The sequence below is a fragment of the Aedes aegypti genome, chromosome 2, assembly GCF_002204515.2.
Source record: "Aedes aegypti strain LVP_AGWG chromosome 2, AaegL5.0 Primary Assembly, whole genome shotgun sequence".
NCBI lineage: Eukaryota > Metazoa > Arthropoda > Insecta > Diptera > Culicidae > Aedes > Aedes aegypti.
In genome coordinates this window covers 377,827,992-377,855,378 of record NC_035108.1, presented here as the reverse complement: position 1 = coordinate 377,855,378, position 27,387 = coordinate 377,827,992, and the positions used below count along the sequence as shown (strand labels likewise).

Sequence of the window (27,387 nt, the reverse complement as noted above, 5' to 3'; positions counted from 1 at the left end):
CAATTGGCAGAACGTGCTATCTGTGCCAAGGCTAGATCGATTACACTTGTTGTTATTATGCCGATGATGCATTTTCTCCTTTGGCGCGACATAAACAGGATCATCATGTGACATGACAACTACCTAGTTGTGGTTGGTCTTGATTGAACGAGCAAACATTGACTCTCGACTGCTGCAATTAAACGCTCGAAACTATAGTGATGCTCAACGACTTTGTAGCCACCAGTCAAGTCAACGAGCTCGAAGAGACTTCCTCTTATCGAAAGGCGTACAAACGAGCACACGGCGCAAAACGTGTTGATTTGATTGTTGAACGATTTGCAGGAGCATTTCCATTGAAGTAGCTGGAGCAGGTTGTTAACAGAGCGAGACGCACTTTCTGCGGTAGACTGCTCCAAATGGTTGTCCATGAAACGGTTTCAGTGAATTTCTGGTACAGAAATATCTATGGGATCATAATTTATAACTTTTTTTAGGGTCTTCCTTACCCGAGCGGTTAGAGTTCGCGGCTACAAATCAAAGCCATGCTGAAGGTGTCTGGGTTCGATTCCCGATCGGTACAGGATCGTTTCGTGAGAGCTTTCTTTGCCAAAGTTGTCATTTTCGCGTTCGTATATCGTGTGGCAGGTACGACGATACATTATGCCCTGCGAAGTCAAGGAAATTTCTATCACGAAAAGATCCTGGACCAACAGGGATTCGAACCCAGACACCTTCAGCAGGGCTTTGCTTTGTAGCCGTGGACTCTAAATACTCGGCTAAGGAAGGCCCCTACACACTTATTTTACGGATTCCTGTGAAATTTCAACAGCTGAACAGTTCGGTAAATTAAATTAACGGAGTACGGTAAATTTTTACAGTATTCGGTAAAAAATCACCGGAATCCGTTAAATTCCGACGAAGTTACGGTAATTTATTTCACCGAACTGTTCAGCTGTTGAGATTACGGGGAAATTCACCGTAAGAGCTTAGTGTGTATATCATTGACTTACAAAATTTGAAAGAAATAATTTTCATGAATGTTTTACCCATGAAACCGGAACAAGTCTTAATTTTTTATTTTTTATGAATGTTCAACCTATAGGGCCGGAACAAATCCTAAATTTTTCTTTTGTCACACTTCATCAAAACGTGTCGAGATGGAGGGATAATAAAAATAAAATGAAAATTTAGGTAAATTTATTATTTTTAACTCTACACTGCGACAAAATTCTTCATAAATTTTCACAGGTGGTCATATCATTTTGAGAACGTGTATAGGAGATATTTTCTGAACCGGTCTAGTGTGCATCTAGAGATGGTGTCAATAAAGCACAATGACGGGTTTGATGAGGTGCAAGTGGTGGGTGGAAGTTTAGTTTCCAAACTGGTACACCGTTTATACTGGATAAGACAGCCATCCGTAGGGTGCTTCTGAGAGAGCCTGGCGCGGCGGCGGCGTCTCGAGGCAGTGAATGTGACATCAATTCAACTCGGCTCCACTTCGACGCTGCTAATCACTCAAGCTCAGGGTAATTGAATTAATAGTGTGTAAAACTAAGGCGTGCACGTCTTAGCAGGAAAATGTCGCCGTAGAGAAATTGAAACCTCGAACAAATTGCCTCTAAATGCGACGGAAGCAGGGAAATCGAAGACTTGTTTGAAGTGCTCTTTTGATGCACACAAGTTGATTCGGTGCAAACTGCACAAGCTTTAATACAATTCCATCTACTGTAAAAAATCAGCAGCGGTAAACGCAGCCTGTTGAAGTTTTTATTTTATTAAAAATTTACTCGTGATCCCATAAAGTATCTTCGTGCTTGCTAAATGACATACAATTGCAAAAAAGGCCTTTGTCTAAGAAAGATCTCAATTAAATGTCAGGAAACGGTGCTTAAAATTAGCGCTACACAAACGCTTTTTCGTGTTGTTGAAAAAAAAAAAAGATTTCATTAAACATTTTAGGACCCTATGAGGGCGGAATTATAAGGTACAAGGTACTCCAATATGACTTCTACTTCTAACTACATGCCTTTGAATTTGGCCAACAGGACAAAGAAATAGGATATATCCCTTAAAAACCTTATATCTTAATGCGACTATGTGTAATAATTATTTTTCTCTATATGACATAGCTTAAAGCATTCAAATGGTAAAAGAAAATTGGTTTGTCCATTATAAAGTAATGATTTTTTGAAGCCCCTTATAACTGTTTTTCCTAGCTAAGATCATGTTTGGTATTTTTCTTTTGAAGATCTTTACTAGAAGTGTTGAATCGTGAAACACAATAAAAAATAGATTGCATAGTGGCACTAAAATATTTTGTTTTATATTTTTGGCAAATATTTCGAATAGGATACCCCATTTTCAGCATTTTCGGCTGAGATTTAGAGGTGGCCCAAAGACAAAGTAGTTTTATATGGAAATTTCTTTGGAGAAATTTTAAGAAATGTTTCAAACAAATTAGTACTGTAATGTTAGTACAGACTTATCATTCCATAGTGAAAACTAATTCTTTAAACCATAGGTTTATCATCGTCTTAGGGCCATATTCATGTGTCCACCGGAAATGCTGAAAATTTCCCAAAACACTATTCTATCATAAGGATGGTAAGTAAATATGGGAGATAGGATTTACCAACTTTTTTGAGTTTTGAACTACCCTAATGAAGATGTCTTTGGATTGATAACTTGCAGGCTCAGTAGAACTCAGACTACTGAAGTTAATGCTGAAAATGCTTAAACGAGTGAAACATTCATGATGTAGGTACACAACTGAAAATAATGTTATTCTATCTTTAGCATCGAAATAAACGCAAATTTCAGCTGCCCATCCTGTACTAATAAATTAAATTAAAATTAAAGCATTTGTCATTTGATTTTTAATTGAAAATGTATTCAAATTTTCAGGAGCGTGTAAAAACACTTGCAATTAATGTATACGGAATCCTTCGTTGAAATTTATTTGTTTTTTCGATACGTAAATTTCGAGAATTGGAGTTATTTGCAGGTTGTGTCAGTTTGATACTAAATACTTGCTTATATTTTCAAATTGATTTTTGTACGTTTCAAACAGGATAGTATGAAAAACTAATTGAATTTCAACACTTCACTTTACATTGAAAAAAGAAAATAGTAAGTTTCACTAGTAAGGTGAGCAAATACCGTTAAAATCTAATATGTTGTTTATCTTTTGACAGATAGGCCGATTTCGTCTGCGACTTACCGACTTCCTCAGTGTAGAGTGCTCGACTTGAAGAAGACATCGCATGGATCTATTATTTATACTAGTTATGTGTATGTCGACGAGTTTGTCTTAAAAACTAGATTAGTAATTAAATTTCTAACGCCCCCTCTATATTGATACTGATAGAATCTAGTTTTTAAGAGAAACTTACCCTCACAAACATAGCTAGTACAACTAATAGATCCATGCGATGTCGTCTTCAAGTCGAGCACTCGACACTGAGGAAGTCGGTAAGTCGCAGACGAAATCGGCCTATCTGTCAAAAGATAAACAACATATTAGAGTTCAACGGTATTTGCTCACTTTGCTAATGCTTTTTAGTATTTTCTTATTTTTTATTTTGGCAATATGAAGTGTCAAACTTAAATTAGTTTGTTCCCTCGTACATTTTATTCATTCAAAATTCGAAGGCAGTAGTACGCATCAAAACACATTCTAAAATGTTACTCTCTTGTGCAACATCTCGACGTTCTACGAAGACCTTCCATTCACCAACAAAATTCGGTGGAAGAACGATAGGCAGCTCACCGTACTTGAAGTTGTCGAACTTTCCCACATACTGTCGAAAAAAAGGAATTGCTTGTAATTAATTATTTGATCCGTGTATTATATCAGCTCTTACCCCAGCTGGTAAGGGACAGCTTTGTTTCCCCAAGTACTTCATAACTGGGTACCAGAATTCGTCAACCCTGTTTAAAGTTGCGCAAAAATTTTTGACATACTTGAAACCGATGGTTTCCACCCATTCTCCTCGTTCCATTTTTTTCGAGTGAATGTACAGCGGATACGGGCTGTCTATATCGCTGAGGACCGTAAAGTTGCCGTTGAAGACTATGATCCCGTCGTCATTTATGCTGAATTCCAGATAGCTGAAGTCGATCATCGCTTCTTTATCAGGGCAATTGGTAAACTCGTTAATGTCTACGGATATTTTGTAGGCCGTGATCTTGGTTAGGAGCAGCAGCCATGTTAGCGAATACACGAAAGGCATATTGACTCGAATTTTGAATTTTACTGACAAAATTCCTAGGGTTTTGGTAGGAATTTATATGGAAACTGACCAACCAGTCGTCCATGCAATGGATGCAATTATCTGATAGATGTTGTCGATTGAGCAATCGTGAAACAAAAATCTTCAGGAACGGATGGAGATAAATATATGAACATGTGGACATTATTCTCAGTGGGAATGTTCTTTGTGTTACAACTATCATTATTGCAATCAATGTCGCATTTATACTAATCCCATAAGTAGCGCTTGTTCGACTCCTGTTCCACACCTGTTAATTGAGTAAGTTTACATAACGTAGCAAAGGCTGCTTTATCTTTTCAGCAAATTTAGTATGAAGTTGATCTTTTGACTAACTGTACGTAAAAGTCTTAGATTTGAAAATGTAGGAATAATTTTTTTTGCGAAGCAGTGTTTCATAACTTTTATTTCAATCTATTGATTCATTTTTAGAAGGAGAAATCTGCAAACTGACACCTGAGATGGTAACTCACGGAGTGTGGGGATGCCGCACTAACAACGACCCACTAAAACCAGCTTATGCACTGTGCTCGAGCAATTTTTGTTGAATTGCACAAGTGGTGTATAAAGTGTACAGACATGAATCCGCACTGGTCGTTGGACAAGCCGTACGCACCTTCCGTATACGGTACTAGCTTGTTAAGGTTCAACCTCTCCAACAGCTTGTCCGTTGTATCTAGTAGACAGATAGGTCTTTACGCCGACGTGTCATCTGATGGTTTCCCCGCCTTTGGTTGTAGCACCAATTTCTGTCGCTCGGAGATTTGCAATTGATTCGCACCAACAGTACACCGGCGGCCTGTTCTCTCTGGGAGGGGCTTTTCTCGGCATGGAAGCATCACACGCTCGTGATATCATTGCAACTAACTCTTCACCGTTTAGGTCCAGAGTGTTCCGTTCGTGCCTCAGGGCTTCAGTGAATACTTCGTGCGTTACATCGCACTGCCCTTCGTCCGCCTGGTATTATACTATAGGGAATTGCTTGATGATCGCTATGAGTAAAACCGTCATCAACGCGCCGCCAGTTCATGGTACCTACCTATAAGGTTACGGCTACAGAACGTCACGTCGATAATCGATTCTTCATTGAGTCCGCTCGTTAGGTATCCGTTGTCTGCTCTGTCGACACATATTAGGCGACCTGCTTATAATCGCTTGCCGTATGGCCTTCGGTGTCGCATTTCCTGCACATCTTACATCTGTCAGGACCATTGCAATTCCACGACTTGTGGCCCTTCCCGAAACACTTTGTTACGCCGGGATAGAAAGGGTTCACTCCGTGGACGCGACCATGAAAACGTTGGTTTAGCTGAGAGCGTGGCGGAGATTATGAACAGATGTAATGTCTGTCAAACCGTAGGCCGCTTACATATTAGTTGAATGCTAGTTGGAAGAGTTGAAACTGAAGAATGTTGAATTTATCAAAGATATTGGAATAGGATTGTTACTGAAATTAATTGTTGAATTGAAATAGTAAGTAGAAAATTTGTATTAATTAAACCTAGCTAAATTCTTATTAAATCCGTAGAACTATTGATGCTGAAGTTGGAACAAAGGATTCTATGAAATAGCGCACAAGTTGTTACATACCGTGAGTTACTTACCATAATATACAACCTAATGCTTATACTAATTATTCAGTGTCAATTCAATTCGTTCGAAGGCTGAATTTGTAACTCGAAGACTTAATTCGTAAGTAGTAAAACAAACTTGTAGCATATGCGAAATTTAATGAATATATTTTTAGTTTTGTCGAAAAGCGGTACTTCAATAGATATTTTCATCGATATGCTGCCCCGAACTCCTCCCAACACACTTGAAACAAACTTTAGGAGGCTGTTGTATGCTCAGCCGGCAAACTGACCAGCCTCGCTGAAACCAGGCTGCCATCGGCAATCATATTTAAAATTCCAATTTTATGACACTGATCGCTAGTTTTTAATAAAACTTAAGTGTGATCGTTTCTTTTTTCTCAAATTGGTGGGCCCCTTGTACGCCAGCAAGCTAAACAGTTTGCGAAAAAGCCTATTTTTGGATAAATTTTCGGTATTTCATCACGTGATGTGTCTCTTATTTCTCTTGGAACACATAGCAAACTTAGTGGCATCGTATAGAGGAAGGATATAGCTTTCATTTGAGACTTAAACAAATTTTGTCAGCCATTTTGAATTTAACTGCCATTTTTAATTTTGTTAGAAAAAACAATTTTTCACCAAACGAGCAGTGCCGTTTCGAATTCCGAGGTCATCATCAGAAAGCTGAGAAAAAACTGAGTAAGATAGGCTACAAAAACTAGGTGAGCGATTTTATAAATCATGGTCTACGATTTTAACGTATATGGCGTGTGCAATCAATGAAAACAGACATGCTGTGGGCTCTGTGGCCGTGCGGTTAGTGTTACCAAGCATTTTACCGCATCGAGTCATGGAGTGTGGGTTCGATTCCCGCTTCAGTGCGGGAAACTTTCTGTCAGGATCGTATTTCAACTGTGCCACTGGGCGTTGCATGCTAGTCCGTTGTCTAGTGTGGTGCTTCCTTTAAAGGACATAATTGTTCACTTGAAGCATTAACGTGTAAGTGTCTTTAATAAAAACATTTTTTGTACAACAAAGAAACAAGTTCAATCGTTGGTGTTTTCTTCGAGTCGAGTAAAGAATGAGAGTATTATTTTACGTGAAAAAATCTGGCGGCTATCTTGGATTTTGACGCCATCTTGATTTCAAGTAGTAGAATGAGTATTTCACCTTGTTAGCACTCAACATATTGAATGTCCAGGCTACCGCTAAAAATATTAGACATACTCTTTGCGTTTGCATTCCATCTTACTCAGTTTTTTTCGCAGCTTTCTGATGAAGACCTCAGAATTCTAAACGAGCTATGCATTAACTTTAAAAACAAAGTTTTTCCAATAAAATCAAGTGTCTCGGTTAAGACCAAATCAATTGTAGATGGGTTCCTAGAAGAGGAGACCATGTAGGGCAATCAGGGTATTGAATTAAGAAATATTCATCAAATAGTATTCTGCCGTTGGAATTACTTTGTGAATTATTCCATGACTGATGCTTGGCATTAAAGTCACCAATGACAAAAAAAAATTGACTTATTGCGAGTCAATTTTTGCAAGTCAGTTTGGAGCAATTTAGCTTGCTGCCCAGAGCATTGAAAAGGCAAATAGGCAGCTATGAAAGTCTATTTACCAAGCTGTGTTTCAAAAAGTTTCAAAGTTTCAAAAATTAAGTTTCAACTGACGAAAAAAGTTAATGTTTAATACGCCTATGAATGATGATTGCATCTCCCCCACATGCCCCATCAAATCGATCATTACGATAAACAAAAAAGTTAGGATCTCTTTTGAGTTTGGATCCAGGTTTCAAATAGGTTTCAGTAATAACTGGTTACTAGCTGTAAGATAATTATACCGGTTTTCAATTTAAAATATTTAAATTATTATTTGAATCCATTAGAAAAACGTAATCCAATAACAATTTGATTTGTAAATTTTACACCGACTTGGACTGCTTCAGTCATCGTGGTGGTTTTGAACATTGCATCAATCATTTGAATCAATTGTGCAGTTAGAAGAATAAAATCAGAGGCAGACATTACACTTGAAGTCGAAGTTTCTTGTGGCGGCAGGGGTTTTTCCATTTGATTTGAAAGAATTGGAACGGTTACTCTTGCTACGGCAAATGAAATGTAATATGTTGTTAACAAAATGTTAGGATGATAGTGTTGTCTAATAACACAGAACACCTAGATATAAGAAATGAGTGTAATGTTTAGAATGATACTAATAAATAAATTAAAAAAAGGAACGGTTACTCTTAGTATGAAAAGGGGAGGAGTTCAAATTACCTGCTACGATATCGCCAAAGGTTTTTTCTTGGGTAGATATATTCGAAATTAAAGGATTCCACGGCTACACGACACATTAAAATTAGTTTGTGAATGAGCATGATTATAATATTCCTGATGGGTATGATTCTCAATCAAGCGATCGTTTACTGAAAAATGAGCATTATTCGATACTCTATCAGGGGAATTCCGGAAACGACCGTTATTACGACATTACCGTTCATCTGCCTGGCACGTGCCTCGTCGACTAGCCTACGCGAAGGGCAATCCCACAAGTTAGATTTATGAGTGCCCCGCAATTCGAGCATACGAATTTTGTGGCATGATCCTGGACAAACGTCCTTAGCGTGAGAAGAACCTCCGCAAATCATGCATTTAGCATCCATGCGACAATTTTTTGTACCATGACCCCACTTTTGGCAACGACGGTACTGAGTGGGGTTTCTGGAAATGTTCCCATGTCACACGGACATCGAACATAAGTCTTGCTTTTTCTAAAGCTCCAATATTATTTAGATCATTTTTGTTAAAGTGAACAAAATAATATTCTTGAGAAAGCCCTTTCCGAAGAATGCCAGATTGGGTTCTCTTTTTCATAATGATTACTTGGACTGGGAATAATCCAAGTAAATTATTTCTTCTTATTTTGATCTCTTCAGATGACTTATAGTCACTTGAGAGACCTTCCAAGACAACTTTGAACAATCGTTCAGTTGTGTCGTCATAAGTAAAAAAAATGTGTTTTTTCTCTTCAAGATATTTGAAAAGAAGTTCGCGTAGTGTTTGATCCTTCGACCTTGAGGGTTGCTCCTGCGGGGGCGGGCGATGAGGGTAGGATCAAAGATGTCGTGCGTCGCTAGTGCAGTAGTGAAAAAGGGCGCGGTCCGTTAGTAGTGTTTGATCTATTGATCGTGTCGTTTGTTCCTGCGACGGCGAGTGACGAACACTTGTTCGGCGTACAACGCGATTATTAAATTATTTCGCAAATCCGGTTAGGCGTGATTATATCATGGATCGTATCACCAAACATTGGTGACTCCCAGATCTCTACCTTATCCCACTAACCCAATATCCTTTCCATGACAACTGTGGAGATGCAGAGGTGATTTCGGTATCTAGTAACAACGTTTGTCGAACTAACATTCCTTCCCTTCCTCGATGACCGTAAGGACGTGGCCGGCGCCGTTATTGACTCATAAAATTTGTGCACATTGAGAATGGTAAGCTAATCCCAAGCCCCATTCATTAAATCTCTGTGCAACTTCGACTGTTCTAGTCAATCACGGAGTAGCAACTACGAATGTTACGGTCATCTATGCTTATGATTATGCTTATGCTATACGCAAAAGTATGAGAATGTTCTTTGCGATTTGGAAGGAGACCTTGTTTCCCCTAATGGATTTCAAGTCCGCCTACCTAAATCCTCCAAATTCGAAATAACTGACCACGATAAGTGGCACTCGTTGCTTCCTCACTTGAATCAAAGAGGCTGCCTCGATTTGATGTTCTGAAAATTTGTCGTAAGTATCGATTTAGACCTGTGCGCCGAAATATTTGTAATCGGCGGTGTCGTGAGGGCATTTTTGTCATCGGCGTCACGCCGTTAACAAGTTTCGGCGGCGGCGTACATTGGCGTGGCGAAAATTTCACACCGAAAAGTTTATAAATTGTCTTCTTTTTCCGGCGTTACGTTCCTACTGGTACAGAGCCTACTTCTTAGCTTGGTTTTCTACAAGCACTTCCACAGTTATTAACTAAGAGCTATTTTTGCCAACGTTGCCATTTGCTCATTCGTATCTCGTGTGGCTGGTATGATGATAGTTTATGCCCAAGGAAAGCATGGACATTTGCCATTGTACGAAAAGATCCTGAACTGGTCGAGAAACTAACCCTTCACATGGCTTTCCTTTGTAGCCGCGGAATAACCATACTCTATGCCCTGCAACGTCGAGAAAATTACGAAAAGAAAAACCCTCGAGCGGTGGGATTCCAACTCACAACCCAATACCCAAGATCATGCTGAATATTTTCGCGTTAAACGCTTGGGAAATTTTGGCGCATAAATATAAACTACAATAAAAACGATGAAACAAAGAATACACCATCACAATAATTCAAATGAAAAATCTCTTAAGAAATATGTACAACAAACGCGGAAAGAAAAATATAATCATTATTTTCAATCTCTGGACAAAATCTAATAAATAGTTCCTGGACGGAAACTATAAAACCATGAAAAATGAATAACCAGAAAAAATACTCGGAGAACCAGAAAGGATCTCGCAGGAATATTTGGAAAAAAAATCTCCCGAAAAATGTTTACCTAAAGAAGTATCCCTAAAACGATTCTACCCCATTACCCAGAATGTCATCTCCCCGAATGCCACTACCCAGAATGTACCATTATCCTGAATTCAGATGATACCCGAATGCTTTTCCCCGTATGTACAATTACCTTGAATGACATTGCCCCGTGATTTCGGAATTCGGGATAATGTCTTTCGGTGTAATGGGTCATTCGGGGATATGGAATTCGTGGTGATGGCGTTCGGGGTGATGTCATTCAGGAAAATGGATTTCGGGGTAATAGGGTAGAATCCACAATTTTCAAATAATTCCCGATTCCCGCTGAAAAAAAATTAGAGAAAGACGTAGAAGAGGTTTTGCTTTAGAGCGGTTCCATTTGAATTCGAATGTCGGTTTACTTTTGTATTTTTTTGATTTGGCTGAAATTTGGCATATGCTTTCTTTATACCCAAAAATGCCTATTTGCATCATCGGTTCGCCATTTTTACCCTAGCGTTACTTTTGAGATGGGCCTAAGAAAAAAAGCCTTAACAAATTTCAAAAAAATAAAACTCAGATACTATTTGTCTGATCGGTTTGGTGTCTTCCGCAAAGTTTAAAGTTATTGTTGGAACTATCTGGAAAAAAATATACACAGTAAAAAAAATTGTAATTTTTTTATTTGGAAAATAAAGCTTAAAAATCCATTTTCACAAAAATCGTTTTCTTGATTTTTTTTTTATTTTTTTATATTTTAAAGTAGACAAAAAATGGAGTCTTTTGCACAGTGGGTCAAGATGGAGAAATCATGGACAAAAAAGTTATGATATTTTGAAAAAAGGTGAATTTTTGAAAATGGTCATAATAAACTTTTTAAATATTTTTCAACTCGATTTTATGAAAGTACGCATAATTAACAACAAAAAAGGTATACGAAAAAATCAGGCTAACCTTTACCGTTTTAAAGATACAGCGATTTTAATACTAAATTATGATATAATTTTCAATTTTCGGTCATTATAATATAACTTAGAAACGGTTTGTCCGATCAGTTTGGTGTATTCTGCAAAGTTTTAGGTTATTGTTGGGACTATCTTGAAAAAAATATACACTAAAAAAAAATGGTGTAATTTTTTATGTATCGAAAATAAAGCCTAAAAATCAATTTTCTCAAAAATCGTATTTTTGATTTTTTTTTAAATTTTTTTATATGTTGAAGTAGACACAAAATGAAGTCTTTTGCACAGTGGGTCAAGATGGAGAAATCATGGACAAAAAAGTTATGATTTAAAAAAAAGGTGAATTTGTTGAAAATGGTCATAATAAACTTTTCAAATGTTTCGGTAGCAATTAGCAAAATTTTCTCATATACCTTTTTAACAGTGGGATTCCGTTTTTGGCACGCTCCGTTTTTGGCATGCTCCGTTTTTGGCATGCTCCGTTTTTGGCACCCCCCGATTTTGGCAACAAAATGGATCCGTTTTTGGCAACATTTTTCAATATCAATAAAATTTGTATTTTTCTGTAAATAGTATTGTGTCGACTGTTTAAGTCATTTGAAAAGCAATCCAGCTTCACGCTTACCGCATTCCAGAGTTTAATTTTCGCCGATACTTCTCAAAATGTCACCAACTTTTAGGAGCACCGTATGCGCTTATTTAATTCTAGATGACCGTAAACGACCGCAACGTTTCATGAATCCATTTATCTCTATGAGTATCTACTAGTATCAACTAGAGTTACAACATCTTTTCTCAGACATTCACGCTTTATGACCAGCCCACTTGAGTATGCCGGTAGACAATTGTATTTAGTAAAAGTCAGTTTATTTCAGATTGGGAACAGCTTTGTCAACAAACCAACATTGACATAAGAGGAGCAAAACAATTAAAAATCACACAGAGTTTTCATCTACAATTTCGTTTCGCCATTTCAGCACACTATTTTTTAAATGTAGAATTACATGCATTGCTTATGTAGAACATACCAAAGCAAAAGAAATAAATCACTTTTTAAGAAACGATCCAATATATAATTCCAGTATTACTCAAGCTAGAGTATACTACGTGCAATATCAAGATTTAATTCATAATAAATCTGTCGATTCCTTGTAAATTCCCAAGATTTCTGAGGCAGCCTGTGAATTCTTAAAGGAATACTGCGGATTCTTAATTGTTTTTTGAATATTTTTGGTAAGATCCTGGGGATTCTGTACTGGTTTTCAGCGGAATGTGGGGATTGCTAGTGGCACTTTGGAAAGTCCTTATGAACTTTTGCGAATTTCGGTCGGAAACTTGAGAATTTTCAGCAATATCGCAGCGGAATCTTGAAAGCGCTTAAACTTAAATCTTCAAAATTATTAGCGAGCTCTTGGGTAGATGTGAATTCCTATCTGGCTCCTAAGTAAGATCCGAACTGCACTTATATTATACAACGGACACACGGAACAACCATTCATTGAAGATGAAGATTTTTTATTTAAAAAAAAAAAGATTCCTTCAACAGGGGCGAACCTCCACAGAATCGAACCTGCACTCCGTAGTACAATACACCTAAACGATTGACGCCGCTAACCTCACGGCTACGAAGCCCACATTTCTATGGAAAAATCTATTGAAGGCATAGTCAATATTGTGTTTCAAAAATATAATAGTTTTTTATTGGTCCCGTAAGGCGGGGTGACATTGGTCCATAAGGGTGACTTTGGGCCAATATTTTTACAGCAAGCTAATGCCAGAACAATCAAAACACTTCTTCTTCTTCTTTTCTGGCGTTACGTCCCCACTGGGACAGAGCCTGCTTCTCAGCTTAGTGTTCTTATGAGCACTTCCACAGTTATTAACTGAGAGCTTACTATGCCAATGACCATTTTTGCATGCGTATATCGTGTGGCAGGTACGAAGATACTCTATGCCCTGGGAAGTCGAGAAAATTTCCAACCCGAAAAGATCCTCGACCGGTGGGATTCGAACCCACGACCCTCAGCTTGGTCTTGCTGAATAGCTGCGCGTTTACCGCTACGGCTATTTGGGCCCCTAAAAACACTATGTCAAGCTTAAAGAATACGTGATAAATAGCCAATAGATGGTCATACATTAGTTTTTTGACGTTCCTGCTAGCCATAAGATGCGTCGAAAGAGGCGGTCAATGTCACCCTCTAGGCCCAATGTCACCCCGCACGGCGGTACAGCAAATGATTTCAGTTGTTCTTGTGTGCTCTTTGACTGTAGTCAATCATTTGATATCAGATGCCTTACTATAAAAGAAATTTAATTTACAAATTATCGAATATTGTCGAATTTGACGCTTGGGATTAAAATAGAAACCAACTACCGAAAAGCTAAACATTACATATACTTCTCGCATACTCTGAGATAACGCCCTAAAAGCCGTTGGTAGCCAAGTGTGTAGCTCGTTGTTTCTAAGCAAAAGATAGAATAATCATCCAAATCAACATCACGGGCAGTTAGATAGTGATCCTTTCTTTACCATAGCGTTGTTAAATAACATGAAAATCCATTCAAATTCTCAGAAACAACGAGCTACACACATGGTTACCAATGGCTTTTAGGGCGAGATCAGAAGTTATGCGAGACTTTGCAATTGGATTAAATGGACAAATTGATGTGAAGTTTTGCGAAAAAGTTACACGTCTTCTCAGTGTAAGTTTTTTCTTAAAGTTTATTTAAATAGAATCATTCAGCTTTGTAACACCTAGAACTTTTTTTTGTAAATACGCTTCCAATGAAATTTCTATATTCTTACACTACTTTGAGGAATGTTCAGTTCTTGAACAAAGGACACTTATGTGATTATTGTTTTTACTTTTCCTAGGTATACAAATAGTATACATAAAGTTCGAATCATTGAAGATGTTTCTGCTTTAAAAAGTGTGTAGAACGCCTGTCAAAATAAAAATGACGAATCTTCAAATTTATAACATAGTCCTATCCTACGAAAATCTACTTCAAAATGGACCGTTCGGAAGTCTTGGCCATCATTTGGTTCCATAATTATGATGGAACAACGTCAAAATGATATTTTTGAAATTAAAAAAATGGGTTCCGATTTTGGCACGGTTTCGTTTTTGGCAACTGAAAATTTCGACTTTGTTGCCAAAAACGGAATCCCACTGTATATCATAATTTTGCATTAAAATCGCTGTATCTTTAAAACGGTAAAAGTTAGCCTGATTTTTCCGTATACCTTTTTTGTGTACTTTCATAATATCGAGTATAAAAATATTTAAAAAGTTTATTATGACCATTTTCAAAAATTCACCTTTTTTCAAAAAATCATAACTTTTTTGTTCATGATTTCTCCATCTTGACCCACTGTGCAAAAGACTTCATTTTTTGTCTACTTCAACAAATAAAAAATAAAAAAAAAATCAAAAATGCGATTTTTAAGAAAATTGATTTTTAAGCTTTATTTTTTATACATAAAAAATTACAACATTTTTTTTACAGTGTATATTTTTTTCCAGATAGTCCCAACAATAACCTAAAACTTTGCGGAAGGCACCAAACTGATCGGACAAACCGTTTCTAAGTTATATTTTTTTGAAAATTATTAAGGATTTTTTTCTTAGGCCCTTCTCAAAAGTAAGGCTAGAGTAAAATGGCGAGCCGCTGATGCAAAAAGGCATTTTTGGGCATAAAAAAAGCATGTGCAAAATTTCATTCAAATCAAAAAATATGAAAATGAAATTTGGGAAAAAAGTCGTCATTTTCTGTGGAACCGCTCATTACTGGAAGAGTTGATGTAGAGAAATTCATGAACTAGTGCATCATGATCATTTCTGAACAAATTTACATGCAGTATAAAAAGCGATATTTTTCATATAGATGTGAAAGATCATGAGATCTGTGAATTTGCTTCTGGAATTTCGGATACAATTCTGAAGGAGCATTGAAAGGAATACCTATAGTAAACATAACTCCTATTAGCACACCATTTTTTCCAACAAATACAATACATTTTCGCCGATTAAATTTTAAGATAATAGTACTATAAGGAGCATCAGTACCAATGCTGACAAAACGCATAACAATATTGATTGCAATATACATACTATGAAAAATAACCGAAAGTCGAACGGGAATGAAAAAAAAAACGGGAATGTGGTTTTCATGTTATTGTTATTGCAAATTGTTGTCATTATTTTCTGTTCATATTCCTAATCCAATAAAAGTAGTTAAGTGAATAACAAGTTTAGAAATCTATTATCCATCCGCTCGAAAAGAGCGATAAAAATGTGCATAATGTAATTTTTTGGTATAAAATATGATAGTTTTTACTTGTGAAACCATTAAAAATTGTAACATTTTTTATGAAAAAACAAGCGGCTTGTGACTTATTAAGTTTATCAATTCAGTTAAAAATTACATTGAAAATACACTGCACCTGTAAACAATTCCAAACCCAGAAGATAATACAAGATTTAATGATGTTTTTTTTTACCTAAGAATTTTTTTGAAATAATTCATTTTTATCGAGGAATCTTTTGAGATCCGTGTAGAGTGGTTACTGAAGGAATCTCTGTAAGTATTCCTAGAGTAATCAAGACCAATAATTAGGCATTCTGAAGTGATATCTGAAGGAATTCGTACAGGCAATTCTGAAAGAGTTCAAGGAGAAATGCATGTAGGTATTCCAGGATAAATCCCTGAAGAATCTCTTAAAGAGTTCAAATAGAAATCTGTTTAGGTATTCCACGAAAACTGTCTGAAGAATCTCTGGAAGGTTTCAAGATAGAGTTGATAGAGAAATTTTTAAAGTCCCTAGAGAAATAATTGGAGGATTTATTGGATAAATTCCATGATGCATTTCTGTAAGAATCCCTATAGGAATTCCTTAAGCAACATTGGAATATTTTGTAGTATTTTTATTATAAAAGTATCGAATTTTAAGAGCGGCGGCTGATCAGCGTATGGCGCGCCGCCGATAACTCATTCGGCGTCGGCGTTAGTTAAAATGGATCGGCAGCGGCGGCGTGGCGCGAAGGCGCACAGGTCTATATCGAATTGATTGCCCATTTCTATGCAATTATCGTCATTAACCATTTCACTCTTGGAGCAAAGCGCGCATTCCGGAGAAACGTCCTACCTTCCATTTTGAGTGACAGTTTTAAACCCCACTTTTTTGGAAGGTGTTGTGAATTCAGAGAATCACTCTTCCTTTTGTTCGTGGTTGCAACCATATCCAGTGAATAAACTAAGGAAGAAGAAGTGGCCTTCTAAGAGTTTTTTTTTCAAGGCGGTGTCCAAGAAGGATTACCACCGCTAGCTTTCGCTAACGGGTCCAACAGAAAATCAAAGTCGCGGTTCCAAACAAGGATCGAAAAGGGATCAATAGGTATAAAAAAGTAGCATAATGCAATCGAACCCAGATTCCTTCAGCAAGAATCAGCTGCTGCTATCATGAAGCCTACAAGCCATAAGGTTACATTAAAAGATTAGGTAATCTATAATTTCATTTTGGATGTGTTTTGTGAACTATCATAATCATTATCATCTCATTGTTAGCTGCACTCTAGTCGACAATCATAACTAGCTGTCTGTATGATTGTAATTGGTCACGTCATCTAACCTACTACATGTTCCGGATACACCATAGACATAGGACATAGATCGATCTATTCCAATAGTATGAATTTCCAACTCACGCCGAATCCATGAACAGTCTTCGAAACCATGGACGCTTTGACAGCAGCTTTGGTGCTTTGTTCCTTTTCCGTTTCTTGGGTAATTTTACTGCTAAGCAGGTTTTGTTCCTACTAATATTCATCGCAAATTCAACCAACAGGCAGTCGTAACAGTCAGATTCGACGGCGAGTTCAGTCGCTGCCAAAATGGAATAGAGTTGATCGGTTTAGACGTGTCCAATTTCGACGTTCTGATGATGGACAACGAAAATTTCACTCTGAACGGGTGCCTGCGGTTCACGAAAGATTTCAACAATCCAACTAGCATGAACATAAAACTAGAGCGCAACAAACATGGCATGTGGTTTCCGATGATGTCACGATTCATTCCGAATTTCTGTGAAGTTATCAAACATCCGGGGGACGTGTGGAGCCCGTTAATGGCCGCCTTCAAGCAACAGAATTGTCCATTTTTGGCTGGGGTGTGTAAAAAATGTTGATTTCTTTCCCATTAATTTACTATTCACTAATTTTACAGCACGTGGAGACTTTCAATAACACGAATATTGGCACTATGGCTTCGGAATTGGTGGTTCCTCCCAGTCTGTTGGGTGAATGGCGAATGTTTCTAGAAGTTCTAACCATACGGTCTGAGGAGAAGGAGAACGAATGCCTACAGGCAAATTTTCAGCTGGAGGATATTTAACGCCTCAAGGGTGTTTCAGAGAAAGCGTTTCGACAGTATAGATTTTGAATAAAGCGAAACGTAAGTCATTAAATACATAAATTGGTGTCTGGACCGGTTTGACTACAATAATCCGTAAATAAAGCAAGAGTGCTTTTACTGATGTTTGTAACTTTCGTCAGTTTCCGAAATCATGATCAACATTTTTAAGCTTTTACTTCAAAGTAATAATGGCTGCCAATTCAGCCTAATGATAAGAAAGATCATGAATAATCAGAGATGTTACCTACCTTGATGGCTATAGCGTAGCGTCACGCCATTGCCTGGCGTATTGTAGAGCACTGTCTTCGTCGATCTTAGGTAATACTTCTCCAATTGCCCCGAACGTTTAGGGCCGCCAGGTCCTCTTCCACTGCGTACAGCCAGCATATTCGCGGTCTTCCACGATGTAGCCTACATCTACCTGTTTCCAATATTCTTGTCACAATTCTTTTTTTCGACATTCGCACGAAGTGATCATCCCACTGAAGTCTGTCGTATTTCACATGCTTGATAATATTCACATCTGTGTACACTTGATACAACTCGTGATTCATCCGTCTGCCCCAACTACCATTTTCTAGTTTCCCACCGAGTTTTGTCCGCAGCACTTTACGCTCGAAAACATCGAAAGTTTTTCAGTCTGCCAGTTTTTACGGGTTATTTTAACTTCACAGGAAACGTCGTTTTAACATGGCAGTGGCTTGGCAAAGTCGTAAATGGCTGGGCATGGCGTACCATTAGTAACTCGCGTACCTACAGGAATAAAATAGACCCCATTGCGCGGTCCTTAGCCTCTTGCCTAGCAGCTCCTATCCTTACCTCCTCGCGGTACTGGCCGGGGTACGAGTAACCTTAGGGAAGATCTGGTAACCAACCCCGGTGGGAACTTTGGGCGTATGCTGACAGCGAAGTGGGGGTTTGCTTTTGCTTCTGCAAACCTTGAGCGTCTGTACTCCATGTTAGGAGCGGCTCACAACAGAGTCTGTTCCCCATGTCAGGGGCGGCTGATCATCGTCCGAGTGCCAGAGAAGGACTCTAAGCTAAACTGCGCACTATAGTCCTCCGAACTTTTAGGGGGAATGGTCCTCCGGAAAACTAGGGGGTTGGTGTCAGGCCCTGCAAGCCAGCCGTAAAAATACACCAGCACAGGAACGTCAACGAGAGAATACGGACCGGAACAATCGGCAAAGACCACAGCGACGAAAATGGACTAGCGATTGGAAACTCGGTACGTGGAACTGCGAATCTCTCAACTTCATCGGGAGCACACGCATACTCTCCGATGTACTGAAGATCCGCGGTTTCGACAATGTAGCGTTGCAGGAGGTGTGCTGGACAGGTTTGTTGGTGCGAACGTTTAGAGGTAATCATACCATCTACCAGAGCTGCGGCAACACTCGTGAGCTGGGATCAGCTTTTATAGTGATGGGTGATATGCAAAGGCGCGTGACCGGGTGGTGGCCGATCAACGAAAGAATGTGCAAGTTGTGGCTCAAAGGCCGATTCTTCAACTTCAGCATAATCAACGTGCATAGCCCTCCGGAAGCACTGATGATGACAAGGACGCATTTTACGCGCAGCTCGAACGCGAGTACGACCGCTGCCCAAGCCACGAAGTCAAGATCATCATAGGAGATTTGAGCGCTCAGGTTGGCCAGAAGGAGGAGTTCAGACCGACGATTGGAAAATTCAGCGCCCACCGGCTGACTAACGAGAACGGCCTACGACTGATAGATTTTACCGCCTCCAAGGACATAGCCATTCGCAGTACCTACTTCCAGCACAGCCTCTCGTATCGATACACCTGGAGATCACCACAGCAGACGGAATCACAAATCGACCACGTTTTGATCGATGGACGGCACTTCTCCGATATAACCGACGTGGCGCTAACATTGACTCTGATCACTATCTGGTGATGGTGAAACTGCGCCCAAAACTATCCGTCATCAACAATGTACGGTATCGACGCCCGCCTCGGTATAACCTAGCGCGACTGGCCCAACCGAACGTCGCCACCGCATACGCACAGCATCTCGAGGTAGCGTTGCCGGAAGAGCCCGAGCAATGCACATGTTATAATTGTGTATCATCAACTTATATATTACTAATTTTGGTCATATATCAGTTGATAATACATAATTTTTACATGTGTGTTGCTGGGGAGGGCGAGCTTGACTAAGCCCCTCTTGAGTACTGCTGGAGCAACATAAAAGCAGCATCAATAACGCAGCCGAAAGCATCGTCGGATACGTGGAAAGAAGGACATGTAACAATTGGTTCAACGAAGAATGCAGGCAGGTTTTGGAGGAGGAGGATGCAACGCGGGCTGCAATGCTGCAGCAAGGAACGCGACAAAACGTGGAGCGATATAAAAGGAAAAGAAAGCAGCAAACCCGCCTATTCCGGGACAAAAATCGCTGCCTGGAAGAAGCGAGTTCTACGAGAAGCTTAACGCATCCCGAAAAGGCTTCGTGCCGCGAGCCTAAATGTATAGAGATAAGCATGGAAGCGTTTTGACGAACGGACGTGAGGTGATTGAAAGGTGGAATCAGCACTACGATGAACACCTGAATAGCACAGAGAACACATACGAAGAGGGTCACGACAGCGGAGGAAGTGACTACATCAGCACGGCGGATGAAGGAAACCAATCTGTCCCTACATTGAGGGAAGTTAAGAATGCCATCAACCAGCTCAAGAATAACAAGGCCGCTGGTAAGGATGGTATTGGAGCTGAACTCATCAAAATGAGCCCGGAGAGGTTGTCCGCCTGTCTGCACCGGCTGATTGTCAGAATCTGGGTAACGGAACAGCTTCCGGAGGAGTGAATGCCGTGAATATCAAGTCCCAATGCATTACCTGTTCATCAATTTTTGAGCGGCTTATGATAGCATCGACCGCGAAGAGCTATGGAAAATCATGGACGAATACAGTTTTCCCGGGAAGCTCACAAGACTAATAACAGCAGCGATGGACGGTGTGCAGAATAGCGTGAAGATTTCGGGCGAACTGTCCAGTTCGTTCGAATCCCGCCGGGGACGTCGACAGGGTGATAGACTTTCGTGCCTGCTGTTCAACATTGCGCTAGAAGGTGTCATGCGTAGAGCCGGGTTCAATAGCTGAGGTACGATTTTCACAAGATCCAGCCAATTTGTTTGCTTCGCGGATGATATGGATCGGCAAAACATTTGGAACGGTGGCAGACCTGTACACTCGCCTGAAACGAGTTCGCTAGGCTCTACAGCGAACCCAGTATCTAGAAGGTGGCGAAAGCCGGAAGGGTGCGTTGGGAAGGGTATGTTGCAAGACTACCGGACAAGAACCCTGCAAAGATGGTGTTTGCGTCGAATCCGGTTGGTACAAGAAGGCAGGGAGCACAGCGAGCGAGGTGGCTTGATCAGGTACAACAAGATCTGGAGAGCGTGGGCCTAAAATCGAAGTTGTAGGGACACAGCCATGGACCGAGTAAATTGGCGTAACATCGTTAACGAGGTTTTATCAAACTAATTGATGTAACACCAAGTATATAAATAAATAATCCCTGGAATTATCCTTATAAGAATCCATGAACAAATTTCTGGAGAAATCTCAGGAGAAATATCTGGAGGAATCCATGAAGAGATTGTCCATAAGAATTTTGTATAGATATTTTATTGGAGGATTGCTTGTAGAGGTTTTCTTCATGTTCTTGGGATAATTTCTGATAAAATTTCAGCAAAAATTCATGGGAGAACCTCTGGTGGAATTCCAAGAAGAACTTTTGGAGGAATTCATGAAGGATTTTTTTGAGGTCCAGAGCGATCTTGCAAAATCCTTGCAGTAACCCATGCCATGTCCTTGAATAATTCGTGAGTTTTAGAACCCCTGAAGAAATTCGTGGTGGAATCCTTGTAGGATTTTCCGGTAGAATCCCTTGAGCGATCCGTGGAGGAATCCCGGAAGAAATCTCTGGACGAATCTTTGAAGGACTGCTTGGAGATATCTTTGTTTGTATCCGTGGGCGAATCCTCGGAGGAAGTTCTGGAGAAATCACTAGAAAAATGTCTTGAGTAATCCTTGAAGAGATTGTCCTAGTGTAACTTCTGGAGGAATTTCCAAAGAAAGTTCTCTGCAAGAATCCTTGTAGGATTTTCCAGTAGAATCCCTTGAGCGATCCGTGGAGGAATCCCGGAAGAAATCTCTGGACGAATCTTTGAAGGACTGCTTGGAGATATCTTTGTTTGTATCCGTGGGCGAATCCTCGGAGGAAGTTCTGGAAAAATCACTAGAAAAATGTCTTGAGTAATCCATGAAGAGATTGTCCTAGTGTAACTTCTGGAGGAATTCCCAAAGAAAGTTCTCTGCAAGAATCCTTGTAGCGATTTTACTCTATGAATCTTTGCAGAAGTCTGTGCAAGATTTTCTAGAGGAATACCAGATGAAATCGCTTGAAAAATCCATTGAGAAATCTTCAGAAAATTCCTGAAACAGATCCTGGAGGAATCCTTGAAGAAAGTAAAGATTTTTCTGGAGGAGTGTATGAAGGAATCACTGAAGATATTTCTACAGGAAATTCTTGCAAAATCTCCAAAGTAATCCTTGTAGGAATCATTGTAAAAACCCCTTGTCAAATCCTTAGATGAATTCTTGGAGAAATTGGTGCAGGAGTTCCATGCATGGCGAACAAAGTTAAATTGACGCTTATATTGAGCTATTATTTCCATAATTTCACCCACAGTTTATCCATCTTTACCACGCGTAATGAGTTAATTAATTGAACAAAATTGTTTCTGAAGGAATCTCTGGCAAAAGCCCTAGTGGAGAAATCACTATAGGGATTACGGTAGAGATAAGCTTGCAAGATTTTCTGGTAAAATTCCAGGAGGAACCTTCGAAAGAATTCCTGGACAAATCTCTGGAAGAATATTTGGACATATTTCGACAGGATTTTTTGAGTTTTACCTGAAGGAACTCCTGGAGCTCCATATGGACTTTTTTTTTAGTCGAATGATGTTTAGTTGAACGGAATCATTTGGTAAAATTGTTGATTGTTTCCCAAGTTTTGCAAAGTTGATAAGATAATTTTTTTTTGAATAATCTGAATTATAAACTGTTGTTTATTTATTCAATGGGACATTTATGTAGTCTTGTTTTTAAATTCAATACACCTTTTTTTGTATTTTGAAGCTATTCCAAAATCTAGGATTTCAATGATTATTCAAATGTACTTTTTAGTAGTTTTTTGTCCATTAACTGAAATTTTCAGCTCTAGTGAATTTATTTTTCTTTTAAAATATCATCATTCTTTGAAAAATTGCTCAACACGTTATGTTACACGTTACTCGACTGTAGGATTTTTCGTCGAATGACATTTGGTCGAATGACGTTTGGTTGAAAAGACATTTGGTCTAAAGGACATATCGTCGAATGGACATACATTGGTACGATAACGTATTATCGGAATCCTTAACTATTGTTGAATAAAACGTGGGACATTTTATGTAGTCTTGTTTTCAAATTTCATACATCTTTTTATTTGTAATTTGGAGTTATGCCAAAACCTATAATTTCGATGATTATTCAAATAATCTTTTCAGAAGCAGTTTTTTTGCACATTGACTGAAATATTTAGCTCTAGTGAATTTATTATTCTTTGAAAATATCATCATTGTTTAAAAAACTGCTTAACAAGTTATTTTATACTCATCGATGTAAACATAATATTTTTATTATTTATTATTATTTTGAAATGTCATCTTTCTCCGTAATGAACTGCTGATCTTCATCTCATGGAAGCATTCGGAGAGAGTGCTCGAGACCTTCAGCTTACGGACGTGGGTGAGATTTTTGAATGCGGAGATCAGAATTAAAATGGTAGGAAAAATTTGCTTTAAGGAAAACCTTTATGGCAAAGTTAGGTGTCGGTAACTCTGCTTATGACCAATTGGCTTATTGTGACTTCCAGCCTAATAATATTCCTCAAGAACATTTTTGGTAAAATGACTTATACTTTTTCAATTATTCAATCACTATTGTATTTGCGACAAAATGTTACTGACAACACGTTCCTATGTGGTCTGCATCACGACAAATTTGGTGATGATTGCAGCTTTCTGGACTGAGTGTACTTTAATTCCACGTGTCCAACATGGTCACCTTCGTAGCCGATTCCCGGTGGCCACTGGAACCGCAACCGGTATTGCAAGTAGTAATCACAATTTTGAGTTGTGTATCTTTCGAATGCGGCATAAATTTCATTATTCGGTTATTATTTCGCTGATTTGTATACATTTCTGGGTCATAATGACCCCAGTATCTTATTAAGTTGTTTTTTTGTGGCCCCATACTAGAAAAAAACTTTTTGGTCCTTATGCTTCGTTTCCACAAAATATTAAAAGTCAAGAAGTTTCAGAAAGATCCATTAGATAACATCAAAGATATTACAGGTAGAAATCCGGTTTTGACCCCAGTATCAAACTAAGGTTAAGATACAAGGAAGATTAGGAAATAGCAAATACTTTTTTATCTTATGAACATTTGGTCGGACTTTTTGTGCGTTAATCATATTGCTATTGATGTAGTCGTTGTCCATATAATGGTAAATGAACTGCTGAAGACACATAATTGTTCATGTCAATATTTATGCTGCCAATGAAACTACCACGCGTGTGCCCAAAGTAGTCTGACGAAACGAAATTGGACCATGCACATACCCTTTACGTATATTTGTCCCATTTTCGGTGAGATGTTCCATTCAATACAATTATGTATTTATTGACAGTTTAAAGCAATTATCATTGAAATTACCTATTGTTACTACTCAAGTCGTAACCATTATTTCACAGAAGTAGAGGTTCGAAAAAGTACATGCAAATACATTCAAAATATATGGAAAACCACTTCACACTTTCAGTCATTCACTTTGATAGTACAAGTTACAGCAACAAACTAAATTCGCTGCACAAACAAACCAATTATTGGTGCTCATTAAGCTTCATTAGCCAAGATATACAATGTATCGATTGCAACAAACCAGAATAGCGTGAAGATTTCGGGCGAACTGTCCAGTTCGTTCGAATCCCGCCGGGGACGTCGACAGGGTGATGGACTTTCGTCCCTGCTGTTCAACATTGCGCTAGAAGGTGTCATGCGTAGAGCCGGGATCAATAGCTGAGGTACGATTTTCACAAGATCCAGCCAATTTGTTTGCTTCGCGGATGATATGGATCGGCAAAACATTTGGAACGGTGGTAGACCTGTACACTCGCCTGAAACGTGAAGCGACAAAAGTCGGCCTCCTGGTGGTAAATGCGTCAAAAACAAAGTACATGCTGATACCGAGTGCGACAGAACCCACCTAGGAAGCAGTGTTACGATAGACGGAGATGCTTTTGAGGTGGTTGATGAGTTCGTTTACCTCGGATCCTTGTTAACGGCTGATAACAACGTTAGTCGTGAAATACGGTGGCGCATTATCAGTGGAAGTCGCGCCTATGGAATCCAGAATAAGCTGAGATCGAAAAAGATTCATCCCCACACTAAATGTACCATGTACAAAACGCTAATAAGAGCGGTGGGCCTCTATGGACATGAAACATGGAGTTGCTGGAAGAGGACCTGCGAGCACTTGGAGTGTTCGAACGAAGGGTGCTTAGGACCATCTTTTGCGGAGTGCAGGACAACAGTGTGTGGTGGCTGAGAATTAACCACAAGCTCGCTAGGCTCTACGGCGATCCCAGTATCTAGAAGGTGGCGAAAGCATGTTGCAAGACTACCGGACAACAATCCTGTAAAGATGATGTTCGCGTCGAGTCTGGTTGGTACACAGAACAGAACAGAATTTTGTGTAGATATTTTACTGGAAAATTATTTGTAGAGATTTGCTTGATGTTCTTGGGATAATGTCTGATAAAATTTCAGCAGGAATTCATGGGAGAATCTCTGGTGGAATTTCCAGAAGAACTTTTGGAGGAATCCATGGAGGATTTTTTAGAGGTCCAGAACGATCTTGCAAAATCCTTGGACTAACCCATGTCATGTCCTTGAATAATTCGTGGGTTATAGAACACCTGAAGAAATTCGTGGTGGAATCCTTGTAGGATTTCCTGGTAGAATCCCTTGAGCGATCCGTGGAGGAATCCCGGAAGAAATCTCTGGACGAATCTCGAAAGGACTGCTCAGAGATATCTTTGTTTGTTTCTGTGGACGAATCCTCGGAGGAAGTTCTGGAAAAATCACTAGAAAAATGTCTTGAGTAATCCATGAAGAGATTGTCCTAGTGTAACTTCTGGAGGAATTCCCAAAGAAAGTTCTCTGCAAGAATCCTTGTAGCGATTTTACTCTATGAATCTTTGCAGAAGTCTGTGCAAGATTTTCTAGAGGAATACCAGATGAAATCGCTTGAAAAATCCATTGAGAAATCTTCGGAAAATTCCTGAAACAGATCCTGGAGGAATCCTTGAAGAAAGTAAAGATTTTTCTGGAGGAGTGTATGAAGGAATCACTGAAGATATTTCTACAGGAAATTCTTGCAAAATCTCCAAAGTAATCCTTGTAGGAATCATTGTAAAAACCCCTTGTCAAATCCTTAGATGAATTCTTGGAGAAATTGGTGCAGGAGTTCCATGCATGGCGAACAAAGTTAAATTGACGCTTATATTGAGCTATTATTTCCATAATTTCACCCACAGTTTATCCATCTTTACCACGCGTAATGAGTTAATTAATTGAACAAAATTGTTTCTGAAGGAATCTCTGGCAAAAGCCCTAGTGGAGAAATCACTATAGGGATTACGGTAGAGATAAGCTTGCAAGATTTTCTGGTAAAATTCCAGGAGGAACCTTCGAAAGAATTCCTGGACAAATCTCTGGAAGAATATTTGGACATATTTCGACAGGATTTTTTGAGTTTTACCTGAAGGAACCCCTGGAGCTCCATATGAACTTTTTTTAGTCGAATGATGTTTAGTTGAACGGAATTATTTGGTAAAATTGTTGACTGTTTCCCAAGTTTTTCAAAGTTGATAAGATTTTTTTTTTGAATAATCTGAATTATAAACTGTTGTTTATTTATTCAATGGGACATTTATGTAGTCTTGTTTTTAAATTCAATACACCTTTTTTGTATTTTGAAGCTATTCCAAAATCTAGGATTTCAATGATTATTCAAATGTACTTTTTAGTAGATTTTTGTCCATTAACTGAAATTTTCAGCTCTAGTGAATTTATTTTTCTTTTAAAATATCATCATTCTTTGAAAAATTGCTCAACACGTTATGTTACACGTTACTCGACTGTAGGATTTTTCGTCGAATGACATTTGGTCGAATGACGTTTGGTTGAAAAGACATTTGGTCTAAAGGACATTTCGTCGAATGGACATACATTGGTACGATAACGTATTATCGGAATCCTTAACTATTGTTGAATAAAACGTGGGACATTTTATGTAGTCTTGTTTTCAAACTTCATACATCTTTTTATTTGTAATTTGGAGTTATGCCAAAACCTATAATTTCGATGATTATTCAAATAATCTTTTCAGAAGCAGTTTTTTTGCACATTGACTGAAATATTTAGCTCTAGTGAATTTATTATTCTTTGAAAATATCATCATTGTTTAAAAAACTGCTTAA

At 38.7% G+C, this 27,387-nt stretch overlaps 3 protein-coding genes across 4 annotated transcripts in view; 2 read left to right on the top strand and 1 right to left on the bottom strand.

Annotated features, from left to right (window-relative positions):
- LOC5565328 (inositol-pentakisphosphate 2-kinase) overlaps positions 1–27,387 on the top strand; it is a 344,143-nt gene that overhangs the window by 259,160 nt on the left and 57,596 nt on the right. The window lies entirely within an intron of this gene.
- LOC5565329 lies at positions 3,516–4,269 on the bottom strand. Its single transcript, XM_001649618.2, has 2 exons — positions 3,849–4,269; positions 3,516–3,785 (listed from the first exon to the last, which is right to left on the bottom strand). The coding sequence occupies exons 1-2, from the start codon at positions 4,215–4,217 to the stop codon at positions 3,624–3,626; spliced, it is 531 nt and encodes a 176-aa protein (XP_001649668.1). The 5' UTR covers positions 4,218–4,269; the 3' UTR covers positions 3,516–3,623.
- On the top strand, positions 17,045–17,891 carry LOC5565324. The gene is made up of 3 exons (XM_001649620.2): positions 17,045–17,143; positions 17,205–17,525; positions 17,582–17,891. Exons 1-3 carry the CDS (start codon positions 17,093–17,095, stop codon positions 17,747–17,749), a joined length of 540 nt encoding a protein of 179 aa, XP_001649670.1. The 5' UTR covers positions 17,045–17,092; the 3' UTR covers positions 17,750–17,891.

Excerpts from the sequence above, each read along its gene's own strand:
- LOC5565329 (XM_001649618.2), bottom strand. The coding sequence starts at position 4,217 with ATGCCTTTCGTGTATTCGCTAACATGGCTGCTGCTCCTAACCAAGATC. Across the intron at positions 3,786-3,848 it reads GCTGTCCCTTACCAGCTGGG|TATGTGGGAAAGTTCGACAA; the intron begins GTAAGAGCTGAT and ends TTTTTTCGACAG.
- LOC5565324 (XM_001649620.2), top strand. The coding sequence starts at position 17,093 with ATGGACGCTTTGACAGCAGCTTTGGTGCTTTGTTCCTTTTCCGTTTCT. Across the intron at positions 17,144-17,204 it reads GTTCCTTTTCCGTTTCTTGG|GCAGTCGTAACAGTCAGATT; the intron begins GTAATTTTACTG and ends TTCAACCAACAG. Across the intron at positions 17,526-17,581 it reads ATTGTCCATTTTTGGCTGGG|CACGTGGAGACTTTCAATAA; the intron begins GTGTGTAAAAAA and ends CTAATTTTACAG.